Source organism: Hevea brasiliensis, chromosome 5, assembly GCF_030052815.1.
Source record: "Hevea brasiliensis isolate MT/VB/25A 57/8 chromosome 5, ASM3005281v1, whole genome shotgun sequence".
Taxonomy (NCBI): domain Eukaryota; kingdom Viridiplantae; phylum Streptophyta; class Magnoliopsida; order Malpighiales; family Euphorbiaceae; genus Hevea; species Hevea brasiliensis.
The window spans coordinates 93,767,130-93,794,159 of NC_079497.1; the positions used below are offsets into that span (position 1 = coordinate 93,767,130).

General features: G+C 36.7%; 1 protein-coding gene and 1 pseudogene across 4 annotated transcripts; both read left to right on the forward strand.

The window, feature by feature from the left end:
- Positions 1–252: 252 nt before the first annotated feature.
- Positions 253–4,596, forward strand: LOC110662804 (phosphatidylinositol 4-phosphate 5-kinase 5-like). Of its 4 annotated transcripts, none has more exons than XM_021821916.2 (8): positions 253–1,457; positions 2,114–2,281; positions 2,759–2,924; positions 3,028–3,144; positions 3,362–3,555; positions 3,736–3,905; positions 3,952–4,024; positions 4,107–4,596. In XM_021821916.2, the coding sequence occupies exons 1-8, from the start codon at positions 280–282 to the stop codon at positions 4,393–4,395; spliced, it is 2,355 nt and encodes a 784-aa protein (XP_021677608.1). In that variant the 5' UTR covers positions 253–279; the 3' UTR covers positions 4,396–4,596. The 4 variants fall into 4 exon arrangements, with proteins under 4 accessions (XP_021677608.1, XP_021677610.1, XP_021677609.1 ...); XM_021821918.2 differs by having other exon boundaries at positions 3,736–3,873; positions 3,959–4,024; XM_021821917.2 differs by having other exon boundaries at positions 3,736–3,869.
- Positions 4,597–23,778: 19,182 nt separating this feature from the next.
- LOC131180125 (uncharacterized) overlaps positions 23,779–27,030 on the forward strand; it is a 39,182-nt pseudogene continuing 35,930 nt past the window's right edge.

Sequence of the window (27,030 nt, forward strand, 5' to 3'; positions counted from 1 at the left end):
TCACAGAAAAAAATAAAAAGAAAAAAATAAAAAAAAAGAAAGCAAGAGAGAGAGATAGAGAAGGAGAGAGAGAGACAGCACCACCATTGCTGTAGGATTTCACATTCTTTGATCGTTTATAGTTTTAACATATTTTTCCTCATCTCGGTTGTTCGTGATTTCTCTCAAAAACGACTATCAAATCCAAGATCTCAAGCAAATGCCAAAGATTTTCACCCTACAATAGCATGTGAACGTGAAAAAAAAAAAAAATCAACCCATATCACTGACAGACAAAAGATGAGCAAAGAACAAAGTGGAGTTGTAAAGGCATGGGAGGCCACTGTACGCAAGACTCAGGCCGCCAAGAAACGAGCGAACAGCATCTTTGGCACCATCTCTGTAGCCCATGCAGACGATGAAAATGAAGATGATCATGATCGTAGCAGTAGAGGTGCCTTACAGGAACCTTACATTGCAGAAAAAGTCTTGCTTAATGGAGATTACTATACAGGCCAATGGTTCGATAATTTACCTTGTGGGCAAGGTAAATATCTATGGACAGATGGATGCATGTACATAGGGGAATGGAATAAAGGCAAAAAAATGGGAAGAGGAAGGTTTAGTTGGCCTTCAGGAGCTTGTTATGAAGGAGAGTTCAAAAGTGGGTATATGGATGGAAATGGTGTATATACAGGGCCTAGTGGTGATACCTATAAAGGACAATGGGTTATGAACTTGAAGCATGGCTATGGAGTAAAGAGTTTTGCCAATGGAGATTTATATGATGGCGAATGGCGCCGAGGATTGCAGGAAGGACATGGAAAATATCAGTGGACGAATGGTAACCATTATGTTGGTGACTGGAAGAATGGAATGATTTGTGGTAAAGGGACTTTTGTGTGGAATAATGGGAATAGATATGATGGGAATTGGGAAGATGGTGTGCCTAAAGGGAATGGAACATTTAAATGGCCTGATGGGACCTTTTATGTAGGGAATTGGAGCAAGGATCCTAGTGAACAAAATGGGACTTATTATCCAGCAGGTTCATCCACAGAGCAGAATCTTGAATGGGATCCTCAAGATGTGTATAAGATTCATTTATCTGATTCCCAAATTTGTCCTGGTGAAAAGGTTTCAATCTTGCCTTCACAGAAGAGGCTTGCAGTATGGAATTCGTCGAAATGTGGTGGTGAGAAGCCTAGGAGGATGTCTGTTGATGGGAGGGTAAGCGTAGGCATAGAGAGGCCATTTGATAGGTTGGATATGTGGGATGGAGAGGATGATGGTGGAAGTGATGGAAATCTGATGGTTAGGAAAGCTATCGAAGCTGATTTGTTAGGTTTACATGTTGAAGAAGGGTTTCCAAAATGCCTTCCAATAAAGGTACCAAAAGTTGTGAAGAGACAAGGAGAGACAATATGCAAAGGTCATAAGAATTATGAGCTTATGCTCAATCTGCAACTGGGAATCAGGTATTAATGAATTCTTTGATTATTTTCTTTCTTTTTGTTTTCTTCCTTCTTTTTCTTGGACGAATTTTCCTAGATTTTGTCAAGCAGGATATCTTTTGACCTTATATTGAATAAATACCATATAATAAAACAATATTATTTGGCTTGTTCATTTATTCTAGTTTGTGAATGCTCCATATCAAAAAAATCTCTCTACTCTTTGGAGTTATCAAATTCTCACTGTTATGTCCGTCTTTATTCAAAACCAAAGAATTATGGAATTTTATGTCTACCCATTTATGGACTTGCTAAATTCAATCACAAACTTCCATAAGTTGTGTTGATTTTATTGACTAGAAAAGCCTTAACACCCATGTTTTAGGTAGATTCAGTTCATAGTATTTATATTCTAAATTAATATAAATATAAGATCTTGTTATACGTTAATATAATATCATCATAAGTAAACATGTGTTTTACCTACATAATGATTCTTAAATTATGAAAGATACGAAAATTCATTTGTCTTTTATTTTTCTAGATAGGCACACGAATATAGAAAATAATTAGTAGGAGGAACTCCACCTGTTTGTCCTGTTCCCATATGAATTTTATAGGTGAGAAAAAGAATGCATGGTTTGCTAATTTATTACCAATTTGTGGCGTAAATTGTTCAGGCATTCAGTTGGAAGACCAGCTCCAGTTGCATCCCTTGATTTGAAAGCTTCAGCTTTTGACCCCAAGGAGAAAGTATGGACAAGATTTCCTTCGGAGGGAACAAAACACACTCCGCCTCACCAGTCTTCTGAATTTAAATGGAAGGACTACTGCCCATTGGTTTTCAGGTTACACCTTTGTACACTACTATATAATGGATCTAAGGCAACCATAAAAAACTGCTATTTTATATGCTTAAATTATAACAATAAATTAATGGTAACTATTCTAAAACTGTTACAATCGCCTCCATTGCTATATTATAGCAACAATTTAATTATGTTTTTGTAATGAATAAAACTAATGCATATCATTATTTTTTTAATAATTTCAGTAACAATTTTGATAAATTTTTGACATAATTTATCAATTAATTTATAATGATTTTGAATAGTTGTAAAACTATTGCCTTGTACGTGTAAAGACAACACTTATGAACTGCTACAAAACAATTGTTACCTTAAATCTAAAGTACAGTAGTGACATGTTAAATTCCTATATGGTGATCAAGACCTGTGTCATTGTTGATTTAAAATTGGGGATGCATGTCAATTTTTACCATGCTTAGTTATTTGATTATTTTTTTTTTGTCTTACTCTTCTCAGGACTCTAAGGAAGCTATTCAAGGTGGATCCAGCAGATTACATGTTATCTATATGTGGGAATGATGCACTACGCGAACTTTCCTCTCCTGGAAAAAGTGGTAGCTTCTTTTACTTGACGAACGATGATCGCTATATGATAAAGACAATGAAGAAAGCAGAAGTAAAAGTGAGTGAGTTAATTAATCATATATATTTCTGCACACATATATATTTGCAGAAAAATTGATATTGCTTATTACGTTAAGGCTCTAAGTTGGTTCATGGTGCAGGTGCTTATAAGGATGCTTGCTGCCTATTACAACCATGTTAGAGTCTTTGAGAACACTTTAGTGACCAAATTCTTTGGTCTGCATTGTGTGAAGTTAACCGGTGCTACCCAAAAGAAGGTATATATGCACACCTTAGCATCTCTATGCAGCGTAATAATAATTGAAACCCTAATTTTGTCAATCGAATAAATTTTAGTACATAATCTGAAATTGGCTAAAATTGTCAAAATTAAATTATTGCTTTAAATTACAATCATAAGACTTCTCGCTTTGCAAGATTTAGTAAAAGTTGCTAGTAGTATGTGCATCTAAAATAACGAAGTTGATATTCTAGGTGCGCTTCATCATTATGGGGAATCTCTTCTGCTCCGAGTACATCATCCACAGACGTTTCGACTTGAAAGGATCTTCCCTTGGTCGAATAACAGATAAACCTGAATCAGAGATTGAATCAACAACTATCCTTAAAGATTTAGATCTAAATTTCATATTTAGACTGCAGAAAGCATGGTTTCAAGAGTTTTGCAGGTGCATACGTGTATCTAGTTTTTTCACATGTTCTTGGATACCCTCCTTTTATACTTCAACTTGATATACAGTGATTGGTTGTATTCTTATGATTTCTTGGAAACCAAGCACAATTTTGATTATATTCATCATTTTTTTCACTAGCTCTAATGGTTATATTTAACTATTCAATTTTTCCAGGCAAGTAGATAGAGATTGTGAATTTCTTGAACAGGAGAGGATAATGGACTATAGCCTGCTGGTGGGTCTTCACTTTAGAGAAGTATCACATAATGGAGATCTGATTCCTTCTGCAACTCGGATTAATTCTGGAGGTTTATTTTTTTATCCTTTCTTGCATATATACACTGGTTTTTCAATGAGAACTCTCTATAATGTTAAGTTTTCTCTTTGCAGGTGAGACTGAGAACGATTCCGGCCCGCGCCTTTCAAGAGCAGATATGGATCATCTTCTTCTAGACCCAGCCAGGTAAAATTACTCTTATAATAGCATAAAAACGTAGCCGTTCGAAGTTTCTAGTCATATTGCGACTACATATTGAGAAATGCAGGTGGGCTCGTATTAGATTGGGTTTAAACATGCCAGCACGAGTAGAGAGAACTATGAGAAGAAATGATTGTGAAAGTCAACTTGTGGGAGAACCAACTGGAGAGTGCTATGATGTGATAATGTTTTTTGGTATCATAGACATACTTCAGGACTATGACATCAGCAAGAAGCTTGAACATGCCTACAAATCCATCCAATATGATCCTACTTCGATATCAGCTGTGGATCCTAAGCAATACTCGAGACGCTTTCGTGACTTTATATTCAAGATTTTTACTGAAGAAGCTTGAAGTATGTGATTTTCTGCCAACTAGAAGCTAGAATTATTGTTGAGGCTGGAAAATTTCAATTGTTGGCTGCCAGAATTGATTTCCAAGTTCTTCGATCAAACCAATTTTGTTTGCTTTGATTTATTTATTTTTCTTTTGAATTGAATGTTATAGGTTTCTATAAATATATACCAAGATAAAGGCATAGCTAATATTGTAGCACGAGAGAACTGCACTTATATATATTAGTTTTTTCTGTAACATACTTTACTCGTTATTATTATATATGTTGATGATTTAATTTTTATATACATTTTTCTGATAAATTTTTTTATATATGATATAATAATATCATAGTATTATAAATATTATATTTAATTATTAAAATTAAATTATTAATTTTAATGTTATTTTAATTACTTGTATAGATAAAACTATTTATTAATTTAAAATTATTATATTTTTTTAATGAATCAGATTTCTATGAAAATTATGTGTTAAACATAATAATAATATAATTATAAACTTAAATTTAGTATAATAAAAAAATATAATAATAAATTATAAAAAATATAAATGGGTGAAAATGTTTAAATATTAAAATAAATTAATTAAAATTTTAAATTAGCTCATTGAATTAAATTCATTCAAAATTTGTTGTTTTATATTTTTTTAAAAAATTAAGTTTGATTTGCCTATATTATATATTTTTTACAATTTAAAATAATATTAATTTGTAAAATGAGGTTGCATAATTAGATTAATGTGAAAGAAATTATTTATAAAATTAGAAGATATGATAATTTTAAAATGTATTTTATAATTTAGTGCATTATTATTATAAAATTTTTATTTTTATTATATTGATATCTTGAAATTTTATGTTGACATATTATTTAGTACAAATAATTTTAAAACCTATTTAATATATTATTTAATATATTTAACAAGTATTTTTATTTTTTAAATTATAGATTATATTATATATGTTATAAATACAATATAGATTAAAATATAAATATAAATATAAATTTAATCATGCATTTTTAATTAATTAATATTAATTATATAATTAATACTTGCAAATGGTGAAATTAATTGTTTTTCTTCTTTTATTTTTTTTTCGTATCTTCTTTTTATTTTTATTATTTTGAAAATATAAAACATAACAACTTAAAATTAATATTGAGAGGATCAATCATAACTTATTACATAAATATATGCAAAAATATAATTAATTTTTTTTTTATAACTTTATGGTCAAAATTAATAACCTAACTAAGATTGACTAATAAATTAAAATTAATAAATATGTTCATGCATATAAAGATATTAACAAATTATAATTAATCTACGTTTAAACTGAATAGATATAAGAAAATTAAAATCTTATACAATAATACGTAAAATGCATTTTTTTATGTAAAAATATGTATACACAAATTTCGTCTATGGAATCTAACATAAGAGAATAGTGAACAAATATCAATTTTATATGAAATTTAAAAAAAATGAGGTACAACCTGAAATTTCTTAGATAAAAAAAATTCAATTTTTTAATTCTTTCCTTTGGAGAGTTTGATTCAAGAGTCTGATAGCTTGTTCTTGAATCTATGGGGAAGAACTCTTGGATTTGGGGAAGACGGACTTGTAGAATTTAGTTAGTTTTGTTGTTTGAATGGAAAATCTATACAGCTTGTAACTTGTAGTTTGGAAGCTTGAAACTTGATTTTCTGTTCTTCTCTGATGATCTTTTGAAGAGTAGAACATTCTATTTATAGTGAATTTGGGAGGAGACCCAATTGCTATTTGACAAGTGTCACCAGTTATTGGTTAACTTATTCCTTTTCTAATAAATGACATGGCATAATTTTAGATGGGCTTATTTACTGAAATTAATTTAACTTAAAAATTACTAAATAAAATTTGTGGGCCCAAAAGTCATGTGGCAATTTGTAATTGGAATTTAAAATTTTTATTCCTGCAAATGCCCCATTGAGACTTGTTTACTAATTTATTTATTTAGTAAACATGTCTGGATAATTTAAATTTTATTTGATCATAATATCTTTCATAAAATAATTTAATTTATTTTCTCAAAATATTAATTCACAAAAAGAGTTTTTATAATTCATGTTTTTTTTTTTTGGTCTACATGAATTTTGCTCAATTTTCCTTAGAGTGGACTTTCAATTTGGGACTCTCCTGGGCACTTGCAAATAATTCGTGAAATTTTTTTTAATGCAGCAATTGAGTGCCCAAATTCAATCCAACTTCAAATTGGAATAACACTTCTTATCCAAGAATTTAACTCTTCTTTTAATATAGGATTCCCAATACAAATAGGAAATAATATGCCACACCTTACCCCTTCATAAGGTATAATATGATCTCGTAGTATACTTAATGAATTATCGAACTTCGCCTACCGATAATCCATTAAATGCACCGCAAGAGATTTTATAATAATTTTATCTCTTTTGAAGGTGGTGAGCACTTTTAATAGGTATTAAAAACTTTTAATTTCATTTTAAAGGCTAGGCAAAAATTCTGATAACTTTTATTTTTTCGCAAATTTTGTAAAACTTTCAGCAAAGTGCCATCTGTAATTGAGAAAAACTAAAATTTTAAACTTGTAAAAAAAGCACTTCTGTAACACCCCTATTTGTATAGCCTGGTATATTTCACTGTTCCGGTGATCGGTGTCGGTCCGGACAATTAATGGGATTAGGGCCACACTTAAGACAACTTGAGAAGCCATAAACACAAATAATTAGTAATGTTTAATTAGTTAACTATAAATAAGAAAAACAAAACATAAGAGGTTAAACGAGCCGAGAGTCACAGCGATGAGTGACCTTCTTGGGAACGACTGTGAAGTCGTTTTAAACTCAAATTTCGAACTGTAAAAAGTGACGTCGCAGTCCTTAGGACTCTTATGAACACAGTGGAAAAGAGAAAATCACGAAAAAGAACTGTTAAGCCAGTCAAATAATTAGGTCAGGGAGCCGGAAGAAATATGGAATTATTTACAAATCGGGTTGAATCGGCGAGGGGCAATTTGGTCAATTGACCAGAGTGACTCTTACCTAATCACAAATAAAATCGGAGAAAAGAAAATTTCGGAATCGAGAATTAAATTAAAGAACTAATAGAAAAAAATAAATAGAAAAAAAAAGAAGATAGAAAAGTCAAAGGTGATGACATCATGCATGATGTCATAAAGGATTAATTAATTTATTTTATTAAATTGGGATTTTTGGTCTTCTAAAAGGGGATAATTACTAACAATTAAAAAGAAATATTGTGTTGAGGGAAAAAGGGAAATTCAGCCAACTTGATGGGGGTTAGGGTTTGATGGAATTGATAGAATTGAACATGTAATTGAGGTTTGATGCATTAGAATGAGTTTAAAAGCTTTAATTAGTTGAATGGTTAAGTTGAAATTCTTAAATGTGATTAAGTGCAACAAAGTAGTGAGATTAGGGTTTTGAGGCAAATTTTGGAGAAATGCATAAATGATGACTTTGGTCTATTGTGAGATGAAAAATGGTCAATAATGACCAAAAGAGATGTGTGGAAATTGTGAGAATGGAAGTTAAATTCGTAGGTCAGCATGACCAAACCAAATTTGAAGGACCAAAACGGAAATTTTACAAGTCCAATTGATATGCCACCAATTGGAGATGAAAATAGACATAAAATAGCACAATTTTCATTAAGGAACCATGGCAAAAAACTGACTAAAACTTGGTGAACCAATTGACCAAAGTGAAATGAGAGCAGGCTGCCACTGCACCAAATTGACCAAATGACTGTTCATTTGGTCATAATTCGAGCTAGACAGGTCAAATTGATCTGAAATTTTACCAACAATTAGATAAGATATAGATCTAAAACTTTCATGAAGAACACCAACCTAAATTATGCCATTAACCCATTCAAATTATTGAGCAAAGTTGAGTTACTGTACCTGCAAAACTGCAGGATTGCCATTTGAGCAGTAATGTTTGAATGGCTATAACTCTCTCTAGAAAACTCCGATTTAGGTGATTCTTGAACCGATGGAAACCTAAGACATAGTAGAACATTTCGTATGAAGGAAATTAGACCAAATTATGGACTTAACTTGATCAAATTACTGAACGAAGTTGGATCAAAAATCTGCCAGAACCAAAATAGTAGTATGAACAGTACACGTGAACAATAATTATATTTTGGCTATAACTTGAGCTACAAAACTCCAATTGGGGTGATCCATAAATGAGAATACACTTAAGACAATAAGGAACATTTTCTATGAAGGAAGGTTTGCCAAATTCTAACAGTAGATTGACCAATGGAATAGTGCAACTAAGAGCACCAAAACTAAAATTTGACAATTTTGCAAAAAGGACTTAAGCTTTGAGAAAATGACCAAAACCAACAAGTTTGGTGACCAAAATGTGGTATGTGGGTGAAGTTGGAGTTCCCATGCCTATTAAGCCTTAAAATGTAATACCCTCCCGGTAGCAACTCCGTACATTCTCTTTATTCGGTGATCGATGTCGGTCAGGACACTAGACGTCGGAAAAATATTTAAACTAAAGTCAGGAACCATAATCAATTCAAATATTAATAAGAAAAATTTAGTAAAAATTTTAGAAATAAAATACAAACAAGTTAAACGAATCGGTGCCCTAGCGATGGGTAACCCAGAGGGAAGTTGCGGTTCTCGCAACTAGGAGCCCTAGACCCGAGAGAAAATTCATAAAATAATTTTTGGGACTCCAGAGAAGGGTTATTGAGGTTCCCATGGCATTAGAGTGCCAAGAAAATACCTAGAAAATTTTTTAAATCGGTACAGACAATTTTGACCCGTTAAGCCAAACGGAGGGCATTTTGGTCATTTCGCCTTCAGAGGTGATTTTTGGCCGACTTGTCCAGTTGAGTAACTAATTATTATGATCTAAAATATGAATAAATATTGCTAAAAATTAAATTGAAAATGAGTAGAGAAAAGAAGAAAAGAAAATGAAAGAAAAACCTAAATATGACATCACATGATGTCATTTGGAAGGCTTCCACCAATCACAACTCAACAAGCCAAATTGAAAAGAGATAAAATGACAAAAAATGAAAACAATTTCTGCAATTCCATATCTTCTTCAGCCGTTTCTCTCTTCCCTCTCCCTTCACCATTGTTATTCCAAACTTCTCACTAGAAATTCTCTTGAAAAATCACCATAAAACCTTTAGTCTTCTTCACAAAAACTTGATTTTACCTCTTGGGAAAGTGTTTGGCTGCCAAGAAAATTAAAGAAAGTGAAGAAAATTGAAGGGAAAATTCTTCCCTCCTAAGGTTAGTGCCCAATTTATTCTCTCTCACTCAATTCATGTTTAAGGACATGATTTAAGTTGAAATTGTAAGTTTAATGCATAACTTAAACTTTGAGAACTTGGAGACTTGACCAAAATTAGGGTTTGCTTATGAAATTGTTAAAGAACATTCTAATGGTCAATTAGTGACCATTTGAGGTAAATTGACCATAATTTGAAGTGCATTAGAGTGTTACAAAGTGTTTTGGTAGGCTGCCTAGTGACAACAGCAGGGAGGTTGTGAGTCCAGCCTGTTTGGACTGCTATATCTTTGGCTGTGTTGGTCCAATTGGTATTTGGCCAATTGGACATGAAACTAGGCTTATAATGGCACATTTTTTTCTGAAGAAACCATGCCCAAAAGACCAAAGCAAGTGGACCAAAAGTTAGCCCCAATCCGGATACCCAGCAACAGCACCTGCAGAAATGACCAAATGAATAGTAACTGTTCATTTGGCCATAACTCACTGTAGAAATGGTCAATTGACCTGAAATTTTTACAGCAACAAGTTAAGACATAGAAAAACAACTTTCATGAAGAAACCTATCTCAAATTATGACCAGAACCTAACCCAAATGGCAGTCACAGTCACTGTTCATGGTACTGTAGATTTGGTAATTCTGAAGTTTTGGCAATCCGGCCAGCTGTGGTTTTTGGACCATATCTGGAGCTAAAAAACTCCAAATGGAGTGATTCAAAAAAAGAAATTCAACTAGACAAAATAAGGAACAACTTTCATGTTTACCATTTCCTCAAATTCTCACTGCAACAGTGCTCAATGAAACAGTAAAGTCAGGCTTCAAAATCTGAAAATTCTGCCCTTTTGATTTAAGCCTAGAAATGGTAATGGTAATCAATTCCAACAAGTTTTAAATGGAAAATGTGGTATGTTGGGAGTATCAAAACCAATGTACCTATTTTCTATCCAAAATTCAACATTTTTGTTGACCAATGAGGTGAATAGTGACACCAAAATTTGAAATTCACAAAGTGAAGAATTTAAAAGTTTCAAATGCCCTAGTATACCTAACAAGATTGGTTTGGATAGTTTGGCATGCCAATAGGGTTCAGTTAGCGATCGCACATGGCAATATGCCATTCAGTGATTTTATGGCTTTTAGCCATTCGACCTTGTATTGAGCTTTGGCCTTGTGCACGATGTTATCACAGCTTGTTAGCATTACATTTGCTGCCGGGAGATGCATATGTGACCGATGGTGTGACGGCCCGAGGTACTAGATACCCAGTGCCAGTTTACCCGTTATCCAGTCCAGTCGTCTAGTATAGGTTACTTGGGCAACCAAATGAATGAAAGTGGACAAAGTTAATGATATACAAATTCAAAACAAATGAAACATATACATTCACTACATATTTATTTTCTTGCTATTTCTTTTATTTTATTATTGCACCACTAAGCATTATTGCTTAGCGCGTTGCTTTTGCCACGCGTAGGTTCTGGAGATACAGATCATGAGCCCAGTAGACCCTTGGTGGGTGAGTCCATCCTGCGATTACGCACGATGTCCGTGTCACCTCAACCTGCGATTGCATTGGTAGGAGACTAGGTGTCATTTTGATATTTTGTAGCTAATTTTTACTTTCTCATATGTATTTGAACTTATGTAATGTATTCTGATGTTCATGTAAATAATGAAAGTTATGGCTATGAATGCAAAATTTGAGCATTTATTTATTGTTTGTATATGAGTATTATGAGAAATGGATGTTTGAGAAATGAAAAGGTTGTTGAGAACTGAAATTGAAAATTGTTGAGATTTTGATATTGGAGGTTAAGAATGAGGAGATATGATTATTGGAAGTGTTTTTAACAGGTTCCAAAGAACGGTTTTCTCCATTTTTAGCCGGTACTCTGCCATATTTTCTATAAAATTTTCGGAACCTCAAATAAATTATAATTTCAATAAATGACTTAAATAAATTATATTTCACAAGTTATATTCAAAATTATGATGAAAATTAATTAAGATAAAATAGAGTGTGCTGGTACACCGTGTGGCATAGCTTGCTCGGCTACACTGTAGACGGGTAAGGGGTGTCACATTTAGTGGTATCAGAGCACGGTTTAGGCGTTTCTGGGCCTAGATTGAGTCCATACCATGCATTGCATTTGTAAGAGTCGAGGTGACACTAATGCAGATCTGTTTGTCTTGCTTATTTTGAATAGGATATGGACCCTACATCTCAGAGGGCAGTCGAGGAGGAAGTGGAGAGTCATGCTCCACCTGTAGTGCGAGGCCCGGGGCATGGGAGAACCTACTCCGACTCAGCGAGCACTGCTCGGCCTCCATAGGCCATGTTCCGAGAAATGGCCGATTTCTTGAGCAAATGGTGGAGTAATGCCACCACCACCACCACGGCTCCACAAAGTAAATCACACTGGAAAGATTAAGAAAATTTGGAGCGATGGACTTTTTACAAGAGAGAAGATGATTACATTGCGGTGAAAAGCGGATTGAAACAGAATAGGCAGAGTTTTAAAACAACTCCATTGCACTCCAGAGCAAAACTGGGAAGCTGCCATATCTCTGTTACAAGATGATGCCTATGAATGGTGGGACACGGTATCAAGTGAAGTACAGCTAGAAATAGTCACTTGGGACTTCTTTCTCTCAGAATTCAAGAAGAAATATGTGGGTACTGTATACCTGGAAGAGAGAAGAAGAGAGTTTATTAACCTGAGGCAGAGACAGTTGTCGGTGGCCGAGTATGAGAAGGAATTCGTCCGATTAAGCCGCTATGGAAGGGAGATAGTCCCTAATGAAGCTGAAAGATGTAAGAGATTTGAAGAGGGACTAAATGACAACATAAAGATCCAGCTCACTGCCTTGGGAATCACAGAATTTAGCAAGTTAGTGAAAGCTGCAATAAGGGTTGAAAAAGTGAGAATCAGTGAGCAGACCATAAGGGATAGACAGCAGAAGAGGGGCCCGGGTCAGTCTAGCTCATCTCCTGCACCTGGGAAGAAGTTCAGAGGTCCATCTGCACAGAGTTCGGGTCAGCTACAAGGTCAAGGTCGATCTCGGGGGCCAGGCCACGATTCACCCCTAGGAGAGGTCGGTCCACACCATCGGTGGGCGGCTCTCGAGGATGGGGTTGAGGACCAGCCCGGCATCTTACGCATGTCCACACCATGCGAAGTGGCACAAGGGAGTGTTGGAGAGTGGCGGTGCACGCTAAGGTGTGGGTCAACAGAGCATCGATTGAAGAAGCTGTCACCTTGAGAACTACTACAGCTGCTCCAACACAAACAAACAGACCTGCTCCTGCACCACAAAGGGGTAGGAAATCTGGCAAATCTGACGCAGTGGGACCATCACGAGAGGCTGCATCGAGGCAGTGAGAGGCACGATAGCGGACCACTGCGAGCCTATGCCATTAGAGCCCGGAGGAGCAAGATGCCGGGCGTCATCGAGTGCGTTCTCCCTCTACAATACACCTGTGCATGCATTGGTGGATCCAGGATCCACCCATTCATACATCTGCATCAACTTACCCGTAGAAAGGGGGATACTAGTAGGGGAGAGTGACCAAGACATTCTGGTCACTAATCCATTGGGCCACAGTATAGTGGTGAACAAAGTGTACAAGGGTTGCCCGTTAAGAATTCAGGGGTATGAATTCTTGGCAGACCTGATTGAGTTGCCCTTCCACGAGTTTGACGTGATTTTGGGAATGGACTGGTTGTCACGTCATCAGGCAATAGTTGATTGCAAATTGACGAGAATTTCTTTGAAAACCCCTGAAGGTAATGAGATCATTGTTGTGGGGGAAAGGACAGATTTCTTGTCCAATGTCATCTCAGCCACAGTTGCAAGAAGAATGATGAGAAAAGGCTGTGAAGCCTACCTAGCACATGTGGTGGATACTAGGCAGGCTAAGCCAAACCTGAGTGATATACCCACAGTAAGAGACTTCCCAGAAGTATTTCCTGAAGAATTGCCTGGTTTCCCACCAGAAAGGGAAGTTGAATTTGCTATTGAGACACTGCCGGGTACAACACCCATTTCCATTGCTCCTTATAGGATGGCACCCACTGAATTGAGGGAGTTGAAAACTCAATTGCAAGAGTTGCTTGATAAGGGGTTCATACGCCCCAGTGTGTCACCATGGGGAGCTCCAGTGCTGTTTGTGAAAAAGAAGGATGAGACTTTGAGACTTTGCATTGATTACCGGCAGTTGAATAAAGTGACTGTGAAGAACAAATATCCATTGCCTAGAATTGATGATCTGTTTGATCAGTTGAAGGGAGCAGGAGTATTTTCTAAGATTGATCTCAGATCAGGGTATCATCAGTTGAGGGTGAAGGATGCAGATGTGCCAAAGGCGCATTCGGGACCGATATGGGCATTATGAGTTTTCGTGATGCCCTTTGGCCTAACAAATACACCAAGAAGATTTATGGACCTTATGAACCGTATCTTCCATCCATACCTAGATCGGTTCATAGTGGTCTTTATTGATGATATTTTGGTGTATTCCAAGACCGAGGAAGAACATGATGAGCATTTGAGGATTGTTACGCAAACCACGAGAGAAAAGAAGGCATGCGCTAAGTTGTCCAAGTGTGACTTTTGGTTGAATGAGATTGCATTCCTTGGACACATAGTGTCACCGATGGGATAGGTGGATCCCAAGAAAATAGAAGCGATGATGGAATGGAAGCCTCCCAGAATACAAGCGAGGTCGAAGCTTCTTGGGGCTAGCTGGGTATTACAGAGATTTGTGAAGGATTTTCCTTAATAAATTTGCTCCAATGACCAAGTTGTTACACAAGAATGTCAGATTTGACTGGAATGACAAGTGTCAGACCAGTTTTGAGAAGTTAAAGGCTATGTTGACAGAAGCACCAGTGTTAAGACAGCCAGTATCAGGAAAGGACTTTGTGGTCTATAATGATGCCTCTCATAATGGGTTAGGGTGTGTATTGATGCAAGAGGGAAAGGTGGTCGCTTATGCTTCCAGGCAGCTAAGGCCACATGAACAAAACTACCCTACCCATGATCTAGAGCTTGCAGCAATTATCTTCGCACTGAAGATATGGAGGCATTACTTGTATGGTGAAAAGTGCTACATTTACACAGACCACAAGAGTCTGAAATACTTGCCAACCCAGAAGGAGCTCAACCTTAGACAGAGACGATGGATTGAGTTTCTGAAGGATTATGATTGTGTAATTGACTACCATCCTGGGAAGGCAAATGTAGTTGCTGATGCTTTGAGCAGAAAATCCAGGACAGCTTTGAGACCATTGAATGCCCGTCTAACTTTGATTCGAGATGGAGCTATTTTGGCTGAGTTGCAAGTGAGGCCAAACCTGCTACAGCAGATTTTAGATGGGTAGAAAGTAGATGAGAAGCTAATGGCTATTATGAGCAAAATCTCAGAGGAAAAAGCAACTGACTATGAGATGAAAGCAGATGGGTGTCTGTATTACAAAGGAAGATTGTGTGTACCAGATGATGGGGAATTGAAGGCCAGTATTCTAAAAGAGGCACACACCAGTGTATATGCTATGCACCCAGAAAGTACAAAGATGTATCATGATCTGAAGCTTCAGTATTGGTGGCCTGGTATGAAGAAAGACATAGCTAACTATGTGACTAAGTGCTTGACATGTCAGCAAGTCAAGGCAGAACATCAAGTTCCATCAGGTTTGCTACAACCTATATGCATACCTGAATGGAAATGGGATCGGGTCACCATGGATTTTGTAAGTGGTCTACCTCTCACCCAGAAGAAACATGACGCAGCATGGGTGATAATGGATAGATTGACGAAGTTAGCACACTTTCTGCCGCGATTAGGGGTGACTACTCCTTTGGAGAAGTTAGCGAGTGTATATCAGTGAGATAGTTAGACTGCATGGAATTCCACTTTCCATCATATCTGATCGAGACCCAAGGTTTACATCGAGGTTTTGGAAGAAGTTGCATGAGTCCTTGGGTACACAACTCCACTTCAGCACAGCTTTCCATCCTCAAACGGATGGGCAATCAGAAAGAGTAATCCAGGTAAACAATTGAACCAATTGAATTAATACAAATATTGAACTGAAATGATAACAATAACATGAAAAATATGTCAGGTCCTTGAGGATATGCTGAGGAGTTGTGTCATTGAGTTTGAGAGAAGCTGGGATAGATACCTTCCACTGGCAGAATTTGCATACAACAATAGCTACCAAGCTAGCATCCAAATGGCCCCATATGAAGCACTGTATGGGAGAAAATGTAGAACTCCCTTTGTCTTTGGACTGAATTGGCGAAGACAAGCGGTGGGGCGGACACAGTGAAACAGTGAGGAGAAAGTGAAACTAATCAAAGCCAATCGAAGGTTGCCTCGAATGACAGAAATCTTATGCCGACCTGAAGAGAAAAGAAATAGAATATGTGGTTGGTGACAAAGTGTTCCTCAAGGTATCACCGTGGAAGAAAGTACTGAGGTTTGGAAGGAAAGGTAAGTTAAGCCCTAGGTTCATTGGCCCATATGAAGTCATTGAACGTGTGGGTCCAGTGGCCTATAGGCTAGCTTTACCACCAGAGCTGGACAAGATCCACAATGTATTCCACGTGTCTATGCTAAGGAGATACCGCTCAGATCCTTCACATGTCATCTCCAGGGAAGAAATTGAAATACAACCGGATTTGACATATGAAGAAGAACCTCTACGGATCCTGGCTCGAGAAGTAAAAGAATTGAGGAACAAGCAGATTCCACTGGTGAAAGTGCTTTGGAGGCACCACAACACCGAGGAGGCAACTTGGGAAAGTGAAGAGACGATGAGGCAACAGTTCCCTCAACTGTTTGCATCAGGTAAATTTCGAGGACGAAATTTAAATTAGAGGGGAAGAGTTGTAACACCCTCTCGGTAGCAACTCCATACATTCTACTGTTCCGGTGGCCGGTGTGGGTCCGGACAGCTAGAACGTCCGGAAAAATATTTAAACTAAAGTCAGAAGCCATAATCAATTCAAATATTAATAAGAAAAATTTAGTAAAAATTTTAGAAATAAAATACAAACAAGTTAAACGAGCCGGTGCCCTAGCGATGGGTAACCCAGAGGGAAGTTACGGTTCTCGCAACTAGGAGCCCTAGACCCGAGAGAAAATTCATAAAATAATTTTTGGGACTCCAGAGAAGGGTTATTGAGGTTCCCATGGCATTAGAGTGCTAAGAAAATACCTAGAAAAATTTTTCAATCGGTACAGACAATTTTGACCCGTTAAGCCAAACGGAGGGCATTTTGGTCATTTCGCCTTCAGAGGTGATTTTTGGCCGACTTGTCCAGTTGAGTAAATAATTATTATGATCTAAAATATGAATAAATATTGCTAAAAATTAAATTGAAAATGAGTAGAGAAAAGAAGAAAAGAAAATGAAAGAAAAACCTAAATATGACATCACATGATGTCATTTAAAAGGCTTCCACCAATCACAACTCAACAAGCCAAATTAAAAAGAGATAAAATGACAAAAAATGAAAACAATTTCTGCAATTCCACATCTTCTTCATCCGTTTCTCTCTTCCCTCTCCCTTCACCATTGTTATTCCAAACTTCTCACTAGAAATTCTCTTGAAAAATCACCATAAAACCTTTAGTCTTCTTCACAAAAACTTGATTTTACCTGTTGGGAAAGTGTTTGGCTGCCAAGAAAATTAAAGAAAGTGAAGGAAATTGAAGGGAAAATTCTGCCCTCCTAAGGTTAGTTCCCAACTTATTCTCTCTCACTCAATTCATGTTTAAGGACATGATTTAAGTTGAAATTATAAGTTTAATGCATAACTTAAACTTTAAGAACTTGGAGACTTGGCCAAAATTAGGGTTTGCTTATGAAATTGTTAAAGAACATTCTAATGGTCAATTAGTGACCATTTAAGGTAAATTGACCATAATTTGAAGTGCATTAGAGTGTTACAAAGTGTTTTGGTAGGCTGCCTAGTGACAGCAGCAGAGAGGCTATGAGTCCAGCCTGTTTGGACTGCCATATCTTTGGCTATGTTGGTCCAATTGGTGTTTGGCCAATTGGACATGAAACTAGGCTTATAATGGCACATTTTTTTCTGAAGAAACCATGCCCAAAAGACCAAAGCAAGTGGACCAAAAGTTGGCCCCAATCCGGATACCCTGCAGCACACTGCGAGAATGACCAAATGAACAGTAACTGTTCATTTGGCCATAACTCACTGTAGAAATGGTCAATTGACCTAAAAGTTTTACAGCAACAAGTTAAGACATAGAAAAACAACTTTCATGAAGAAACATACCCCAAATTATGACCAGAACCTAACCCAAATGGCAGTCACAGTCACTGTTCATGGTACTGTAGATTTGGTAATTCTGCAGTTTTGGCAATCCGGCCAGCTGTAGTTTTTGGACCATATCTGGAGCTACAAAACTCCAAATGGAGTGATTCAAAAAAAGAAATTCAACTAGACAAAATAAGGAACAACTTTCATGTTTACCATTTCCTCAAATTCTCACTGCAACAGTGCTCAATGAAACAGTAAAGTCAGGCTTCAAAATCTGAAAATTCTACCCTTTTGATTTAAGCCTAGAAATGGTAATGGTAATCAATTCCAACAAGTTTTAAATGGAAAATGTGGTATGTTGGGAGTGTCAAAACCAATGTACCTATTTTCTATCCAAAAGTCAACATTTTTGTTGACCAATGAGGTGAATAGTGACACAAAAATTTGAAATTCACAAAGTGAAGAATTTAAAAGTTTCAAATGCCCTAGTATACCTAACAAGATTGGTTTGGATAGTTTGGCATGCCAATAGGGTTCAGTTAGCAGTACTGCACATAGCAATATGCCATTCTGTGATTTTATGGCTTTTAGCCATTCTGACCTTGTATTGAGCTTTGGCCTTGTGCCTGATGTTATCACAGCTTGTTAGCTGTTCTGTTGCACACCGGGAGATGCATATGTGACCGATGGTGTGACAGCCCGAGGTACTAGATACCCAGTGCCAGTTTACCCGTTATCCAGTCCAGTCGTTTAGTGTAGGTTACTTGGGCAACCAAATGAATGAAAGTGGACAAAGTTAATGATATACAAATTCAAAACAAATGAAACATATACATTCACTACATATTTATTTTCTTGCTATTTCTTTTATTTTATTATTGCACCACTAAGCATTATTGCTTAGCGCGTTGCTTTTGCCACGCGTAGGTTCTGGAGATACAGATCGTGAGCCCAGTAGACCGCAGACTGGGTGAGTCCATCCTGTAGTTCTGCACAGTGTCCGTGTTACCTCAACTTTTGCAGTGCATTGGTAGGAGACTAGGTGTCATTTTGATATTTTGTAGCTAATTTTTACTTTCTCATATGTATTTGAACTTATGTAATGTATTCTGATGTTCATGTAAATAATGAAAGTTATGGCTATGAATGCAAAATTTGAGCATTTATTTATTGTTTGTATATGAGTATTATGAGAAATGGATGTTTGAGAAATGAAAAGGTTGTTGAGAACTGAAATTGAAAATTGTTGAGATTTTGATATTGGAGGTTAAGAATGAGGAGGTATGATTATTGGAAGTGTTTTTAACAGGTTCCGAAGAACGGTTTTCTCCATTTTTAGCCGGTACTCTGCCGGATTTTCTATAAAATTTTCGGAACCTCAAATAAATTATAATTTTAATAAATGACTTAAATAAATTATATTTCACAAGTTATATTCAAAATTATGATAAAAATTAATTAAGATAAAATAGAGTGAGCCGGTACACCGTGTGGCATAGCTTGCTCGGCTACACTATAGACGGGTAAGGGGTGTCACATAAAAAGTCAACAATTTGACTTGAATAGTGTAATGAATAGTAACCCGAAACACAAAAACTTCGAGAACGTCGAAATTAGTACATTAAAGCTAGGTAAAAATGAAGTGAAATTTATTTTTGGATTTATGCTAAGTTATGGTACTGAAACACTGTAAAACTGTGTGTTTTAGTTGAAAAAGACTTGGAAACTCAAAGAGACTGAGTCAAGGCTTCAAGGCGACTCCAGTCAGGTTTGTGCACAATAATAATTATTTAAATATTTTAAATCTCAAAAATTTGACTTCTTTGATTAATTATGTATTGTGTTGCCACTTTATAATCGTAAATGTGACTTTGAAAAGTGATCAGATTTCTCATAAATTGTTTGCATAAATTGTTTTGAATGGATTTTATGTTCACACTTAGCATGACAGTACCACATTATTCCTCCTCCATTTATGGGGTTGAGATCGTTTATTTTCCTCCCTCTCTGGCTTGCCAGTTGAGGTTGTAGATCGGATGAGTACTCATTAGCTAGCTAGCCACCTCCCTTATTGATTTCGATTAATGGGGTTGAGATTGCTTTGTCGTGGTGTACAACGCGGCATTGATCGGAAATTTTGTGTCATGGCTTAAGTTGTGTATGACTTTGGTAACACTGTGTTTATGAAATTATTTGACTAAACTGTGTTTATTAGATTATTTGACAAAATGGTGTTATTATGAACTTTGATATTTGTGAAATATGATTGACAAATATTTAAATTGTGTTTGGCAATGAATGATTTATTTATTGCATTTTAAATTTTTTATTGTGCACCACTGAGTATTTTTGTACTCAGCGATAGCTTATTTTCTTTATCATGAGATAAGAGCAAGGAAAAGCGAGTGAGTCACTCTTGAGTTGAAGATCACACTAATCTTTTGTACGGGTATTATTTTATACCATTGTAGATAATTTTGATGTAAATATAGAAATGTTATATGTATCAATGAAAGTTGAGCAGTTGTAACTAAATTGTAATAATTTTTTTGGATTTCCTTTTGTAAGCAGAGTGAGCTGCTACTGAGTTGAAGATCACACTAATCTTTTGTACGGGTATTATTTTATACCCTTGTAGATAATTTTGATGTAAATATAGAAATGTTATATGTATCAATGAAAGTTGAGCAGTTGTAACTAAATTGTAATAATTTTTTTGGATTTCCTTTTGTAAATTAATATTTGTACTTATGAATTTCTTACTTTATGCTTGTGATTGGAGATATTAAATATTTTGAGATGATAAGTCTTGAATTGTATTGTGAAATTATTTTGAAGTGTGTTGAACTGAGTTGATTGAGTTATTGAAGGTTGGGAGTTGTGAAATATTTTTGGAAGTGCTTTTTACAGGTCTTTGAAGAACTGGTTTCTCAAAATACGGAGGGAACTCTGTCAAAATTTTTATAAAATTTGCGGCAAAATTAAAATGGACAAAATTTTTTATTAGTATTTAAACTTGAATAAATGATTTTTAATTCTCACTAAAATGCTCACCACTTCCAAAATGTAAGAAAATTGTTTTAAAATCCCTTGTAGAGTACTTAATGAGTTATCGGTAGGTGAAGTTCGGTAGTTCATTAAGTATTCTACGGGATCATGTTATGCCTTACAGAGGGGTAAGGTGTGACATGTTTTAGTGGTATCAGAGCATGGTTTTTCAATAAATTTTGACTATGTGTATGAATATTTTATTGATAAGTATAACTGCTTAAGTGTCTTTAATTGATACATATGACGTATTTACATAATGAATATGCACTAACGGAGGTCAACCTCCTTGTGTTTGATCTCAGGAAGTAGAAATTTTGGGAAAGCGGAATGGAAGGAGGAGATCATTCCGAAGAACAATCTGTTGAGGCTGAGGTTCAAGCGGAAGCCCCAGCACTCCAGAACGTGAGTGGGTCAGCCACTCTAGCTCCTGCTCTAGCACCGCAGTTCCCTGCTCAATTTGTACAGCAGATGGCTGCGTTCTTCTAGCAAATGGCGGGTAATGTGCCACCCCAAGTTGAAATGCCAGTACCTGCAGCACAACCACAGCCCTCAGCTCGGCAATATGAAAAACTGATGAAATTTGGGGCCACTGAGTTTAAAGGCACTGTGGATCCACTGGAAGCAGAACAGTGGTTGGAAAGAATGGAACGGGTTTACAGAAAACTGCAGTGTACGGAAAGAGATGAAGTTTGAGTATTCAGTATCTCTTCTCCAAGGGGATGCATATGGATGGTGGAAGACCATCCCCCACAGCCTGGTCGAGCCACCTGTGCTGACATGGACAGACTTCCTGAGGGAATTCAGGCAGAAGTGGGTTCCTGATGCATATGTAGATAAGAAATTGCAAGAATTCTTGAGTTTGAAGCAAGGGGACCGAACCATAGCAGAGTATGAGAGAGACTTCTCAAGGCTAAGGCACTATGCTGGAAGCTTAGTCTCCACCCCCAGAGACAGATGCAAGAGGTTTGAGTCCAGGCTAAGGCCAAGTCTGAGGATGCAAGTTGTAGGTTTGGACATCGAATTTGTGAATTGATCTCACAGGCCTTGGAACTGGAAAGGATAGAATCAGAAGGGGCAGTGAAGAAGGGTCCTCAAGAGAAAACTGAAAAGACTACAGGGCAAGCATCTGAAAGTGGTTCTGGGAAGAGGAAACAGTTTGGGGGATCCAGCTCCCGTAGATCTGGCAGAGGTAGATTTTCTGGCCAAAGACCACCCTGGTCTGGTCAGCAGACTCAGTAGGCACCCCGAGGAGCTCTATCAGTACGACAATGTGAAACTTGTGGGAAAACTCATGGCGGGGTTTGTTTCAAAGCTACTGGCGATGTTTTAACTGTGGAGGGAGCGGACATTTCGCGAAGGATTGCACTAGTCTGCGCCGGCCTAGATCTTTTGCTACATCGAAAGGATCAGCCCAAGTCTTTGCACCTAGAGGGTCACCATCAGCTGCTAGAGGTAGAGGCAGAGGTAGGGGTCCTGGTAGCACTCCTGGAAGTCAAAGCACTGTTAACCAGCCAGTATCCAGTGGCGCACCAGTCAGAGTATATACTATGCGTCAGAGGGAGGAAGCCGAAACATCAGATGTAGTAGCTGGTATTTTCTCCATCCTTGACCAAGATGTGTATGTGTTATTTGATCCTGGCTCCACACATTCATATGTTAGTGCTAGTGTGATGTATTCTACTGCTATTCAGTGTGTACCAATGGACTATGATGTGCTAGTAACTAGTCTATTAGGCCAGGAGGTCAGGGTAAATAGGCTATATAGGGATTGTCCTTTGGTGATCCAAGGACACACTTTTCTGTTTGATTTAATTGAAATGCGCTTCAGAGATTATGACATTATCTTGGGCATGGATTGGTTAGCCAGGCATCACGCCATGATTGATCATGGCGAAGACGTCACTTTTGGTCTTCCTCGGTATGGTGATGTAGTAATACATGGGGAGAGACGATTATTGTCTTCAAACATCATTTCACCAGACCGCCAGAAAATGATTAGAAAAGGGTGTGAGGTGTACTTGGCACATGTGATAGACACCCAAGTGGGAGTCCAAAGACGAGGACATTCCCATCGTATGTGACTTTTCAGATGTATTTCCTGAAGAATTGCCAGGATTACCTCCAGAAAGAGAAGTGCAGTTTGAAATTGATGTTATGCCTGGTGTGGACCCAATCTCCATAACACCATACAGAATGGCACCAGCAGAACTAAAGGAATTGAAAGTGCAGTTGCAAGAGTTGCTTGACAAGGGCTTTATCCGCCCTAGTGTGTCACCTTGGGGAGCGCCGGTGTTATTTGTTAAGAAGAAGGATGGCACTCTCCGGTTATGCATTGACTATCGGCAGTTGAATAAGGTAACAATAAAGAACAGATATCCATTGCCCCGCATTGACGACTTATTTGATCAGTTGAGAGGTGCAGCTGTATTCTCCAAAATTGACCTGAGATCAGGTTATTATCAGCTGAAAGTACAAGAGCAGAGTATTCCTAAAACTGCCTTCAGAACCCGCTATGGCCATTATGAGTTCTTGGTCATGCCATTCGGGTTAACTAATGATCCAGCTGCTTTTATGGATATGATGAACACTATCTTCAGACCATACCTCGACCAGTTTGTTGTGGTATTTATTGATGATATATTGGTCTATTCGAGGAATGCAGAAGAGCATGATAGACATCTGCGGATTGTACTACAAACTTTGAGGCAGAAACAGCTATATGCTAAATTATCGAAATGTGAATTTTGGCTGAAGGAGATATCCTTTTTAGGGCACATAGTATCAGCAGAGGGTATTAAGGTAGATCCTAGCAAGATTGAAGCTGTCCTTAATTGGAAGCCACCCAAAAATGTCACAGAGATTCGCAGTTTTCTGGGGTTAGCTGGATACTACCGTAGATTTGTGAAGGGATTCTCCATGTTGGCATCTCCATTGACCAAGCTACTTAGAAAGGATGTGAAATTTTAGTGGACGGACAAATGCCAGCAAAGTTTTGATGAATTGAAGAGATGTTTGACTGAGGCTCCAGTCCTGACTTTACCTACACCGGGTAAAGAATATACAGTTTACAGCGATGCTTCTCACAATGGGTTAGGTTGTGTGTTGATGCAAGATCGAAATGTCATTGCCTATGCATCACGCCAGCTGAAACCGCATGAGAGGAATTATCCGACACATGACTTGGAGCTTGCAGCCATTGTGTTTGCTCTTAAGATCTGGAGACATTATTTGTATGGGGAGAAATGTTACATCTACACAGATCATAAGAGTTTGAAGTATTTGGGCACCCAAAAAGAGTTGAATTTGAGACAGAGGAGATGGTTAGAGTTGATAAAAGACTATGATTGTCTAATAGACTATCAGCCAGGGAAAGCTAATGTTGTGGCTGATGCCCTAAGTCGCAAGACTATGGCAAGTCTACAAGTTACTTCTTTGTCTTTGGTACATGAGTTGAGATCATTACATGCCAGTTTAGAGATTAATGATGATGAGCAGATAGCAGTTGCATGGCATGTACAGCCAGTGTTAATTGATCGATCGTAATGGTCGCCGTAATGATGAAAGGAATCAGAAGCTATTGGAAGAAGTCCGGCAGGGCAAGAAACCAGAGTTCTTAATTAGAGATGATGGTCTACTGTTACACCAGGGTAGAATGTGTGTTCCTAATGATGTTAATTTGAGGCAGATCATTTTGAAGGAAGCACCTAAGTCTCCTTTTGCTATGCACCCTGGTGGTACAAAAATGTATAGAGGGCTAAAGGAGCATTACTGGTGGATGGGTTTAAAAAGAGACGTGGCAGAGTTTGTGTCAAAATGCCTAACTTGTCAGCAAGTAAAGGCAGAGCATCAAGTACCAACTGGGTTATTACATCCACTGTCAGTGCCAGAATGGAAATGGGAAAGAATAACTATGGATTTTGTAATGGGACTTCCAAGGACACAGAAGAGTCATGATGCAGTATGGGTCATTGTTGACAGACTGACTAAGTCTGCTCATTTTCTGCCAGTCAGAATGGACTACAGTTTGGACAGATTGGCCAGATTGTACATCGATGAGATTGTGAGACTACATGGAGTGCCAGTATCTATCGTATCAGACAGAGATCCTAAGTTCACTTCTAGATTCTGGGGTAGTCTTCAGAGAGCCCTAGGAACTAGATTGAACTTCAGTATTGCTGTAACACCCCTCACCCGACTACAGTGTAGCTGAGCAAAGTGTGCTACATTCGGTGCCGGAGCACCCTATCTTATCTTACTTTATTCCTTTCATAATTTGATCTCATTATATTTCAATATTAATTATTTTTTTGATGGAGAAACTAGCGGAGTTTCCCCTATTTTATTACCAGTTGACGTGTTTTACTATTTACCTATTTGAAAGTTTCAACAATATTTTCAGAATAAAGTATTATCCATGCTAATCATAATTATCTCATCAATCATTCTCATAATTTTCTCATATTTCAAATCTCATTTATACATTTCAATTTCATAATCATTTCCATGCATACTCAATTCATATGTAAACATTCTCAAATTCAATGAGCAAAATTTTCAAATTTCCTTAATTTACATAATTTACAAAATAATTACAAAATTTCATAATTTACATGATATACAAATTAATTACAATTTGCTAATTTATATTACAATATAAGAAATAAATAACATACACAAAATACATGATATGCTTAAGGTGAGCCCTATCTACATGCATTGCTGAGGAGGTGACAAGCTTTGAATACTTCAAACACTTCTGCAGATCAGAACTCCCAAAATTCCCAGTCAAACGTCCAGTGGGTTCTAGCTTCAGTACCTGCGCGAGGAAACAATTCCATCGCGCTAAGCATTGCTGCTTAGTGGTGCAATAATATAACAAGGAAATAATATACAAATAAAGATAGAAATAAAACATCATTCAAATAATTAAGATCTATTTATACTTCACATGCGGTTTCTAAAATTTAATATGTTTTATCCTAATTTAGTCTTCTTTGGAAGCGTTTATTTCGCCAATGTACAGTAATAATGTACAAGAAAAAAAATGATCTGAAAATAATAAATTTATGCTTATATTATTATATAAGTCTCATTTGCAATATTTATTTATTTTATAATTTTCTTTGCTAATCTTTTAGCATTTTCCCAATACTTGCTAGGTTGTCTCAGATTATCTCATAATAAGTAACTTTTAATATCTGTCCAGTTTATTTCGATTCTTTCTAATAAATAACTATTCTAATTTATTTTAGGTCATCTTACTCATTTATTTTATTTAATTTCTAATATTTTAAATTGCTAATATTCTTAACTTATCTCAATAAATTTCACTGCCCAAGTAACCTATGACATGCTGACAAAACTGGATAACGGGTCGTTGGCACTGGACACCTTGGTGCCTCGGGCCGTGATACCATGGGACGCAGAACGTCAACCACGTATGCAGTCAGTATGGCTAGAAAGCCATGATAACACATAATCGGGCGTAGAAGCCATGAATGTTGGCATAATGCCATGAATGCGGGCATAAAGCCATGAATACGGGCATAAAGCCATGAATACAGGCATAAAGCCTTTCGTAGTACTGCTAAAACAATACCCTATTGGCATGCCAAACTATCCAATCTGACACACATGTCTAGGCAATACAAGGGCACATAATATCATTAAACATTAATATATTGTGTTTTATGACTTCATTATTTCATGATAAATTTCAATTATAATTCATACATTCATTTGATCATTTATATGATCACAATTCACATCAATTATCCTTTTATACCATTGTACTCAAAATACTTCTCCTCTCTACAATAATGAGAACTAATGTCTCATTCATACATTAATATGGTTCATTTATTCATTCATTATGTTATTCATATTGATCACAATTCTAAACAATGGTTCACACGTACCATTGTATTCAGAACATTTTCCCTTTTCTCATTTATACATTCAAGAATCTAC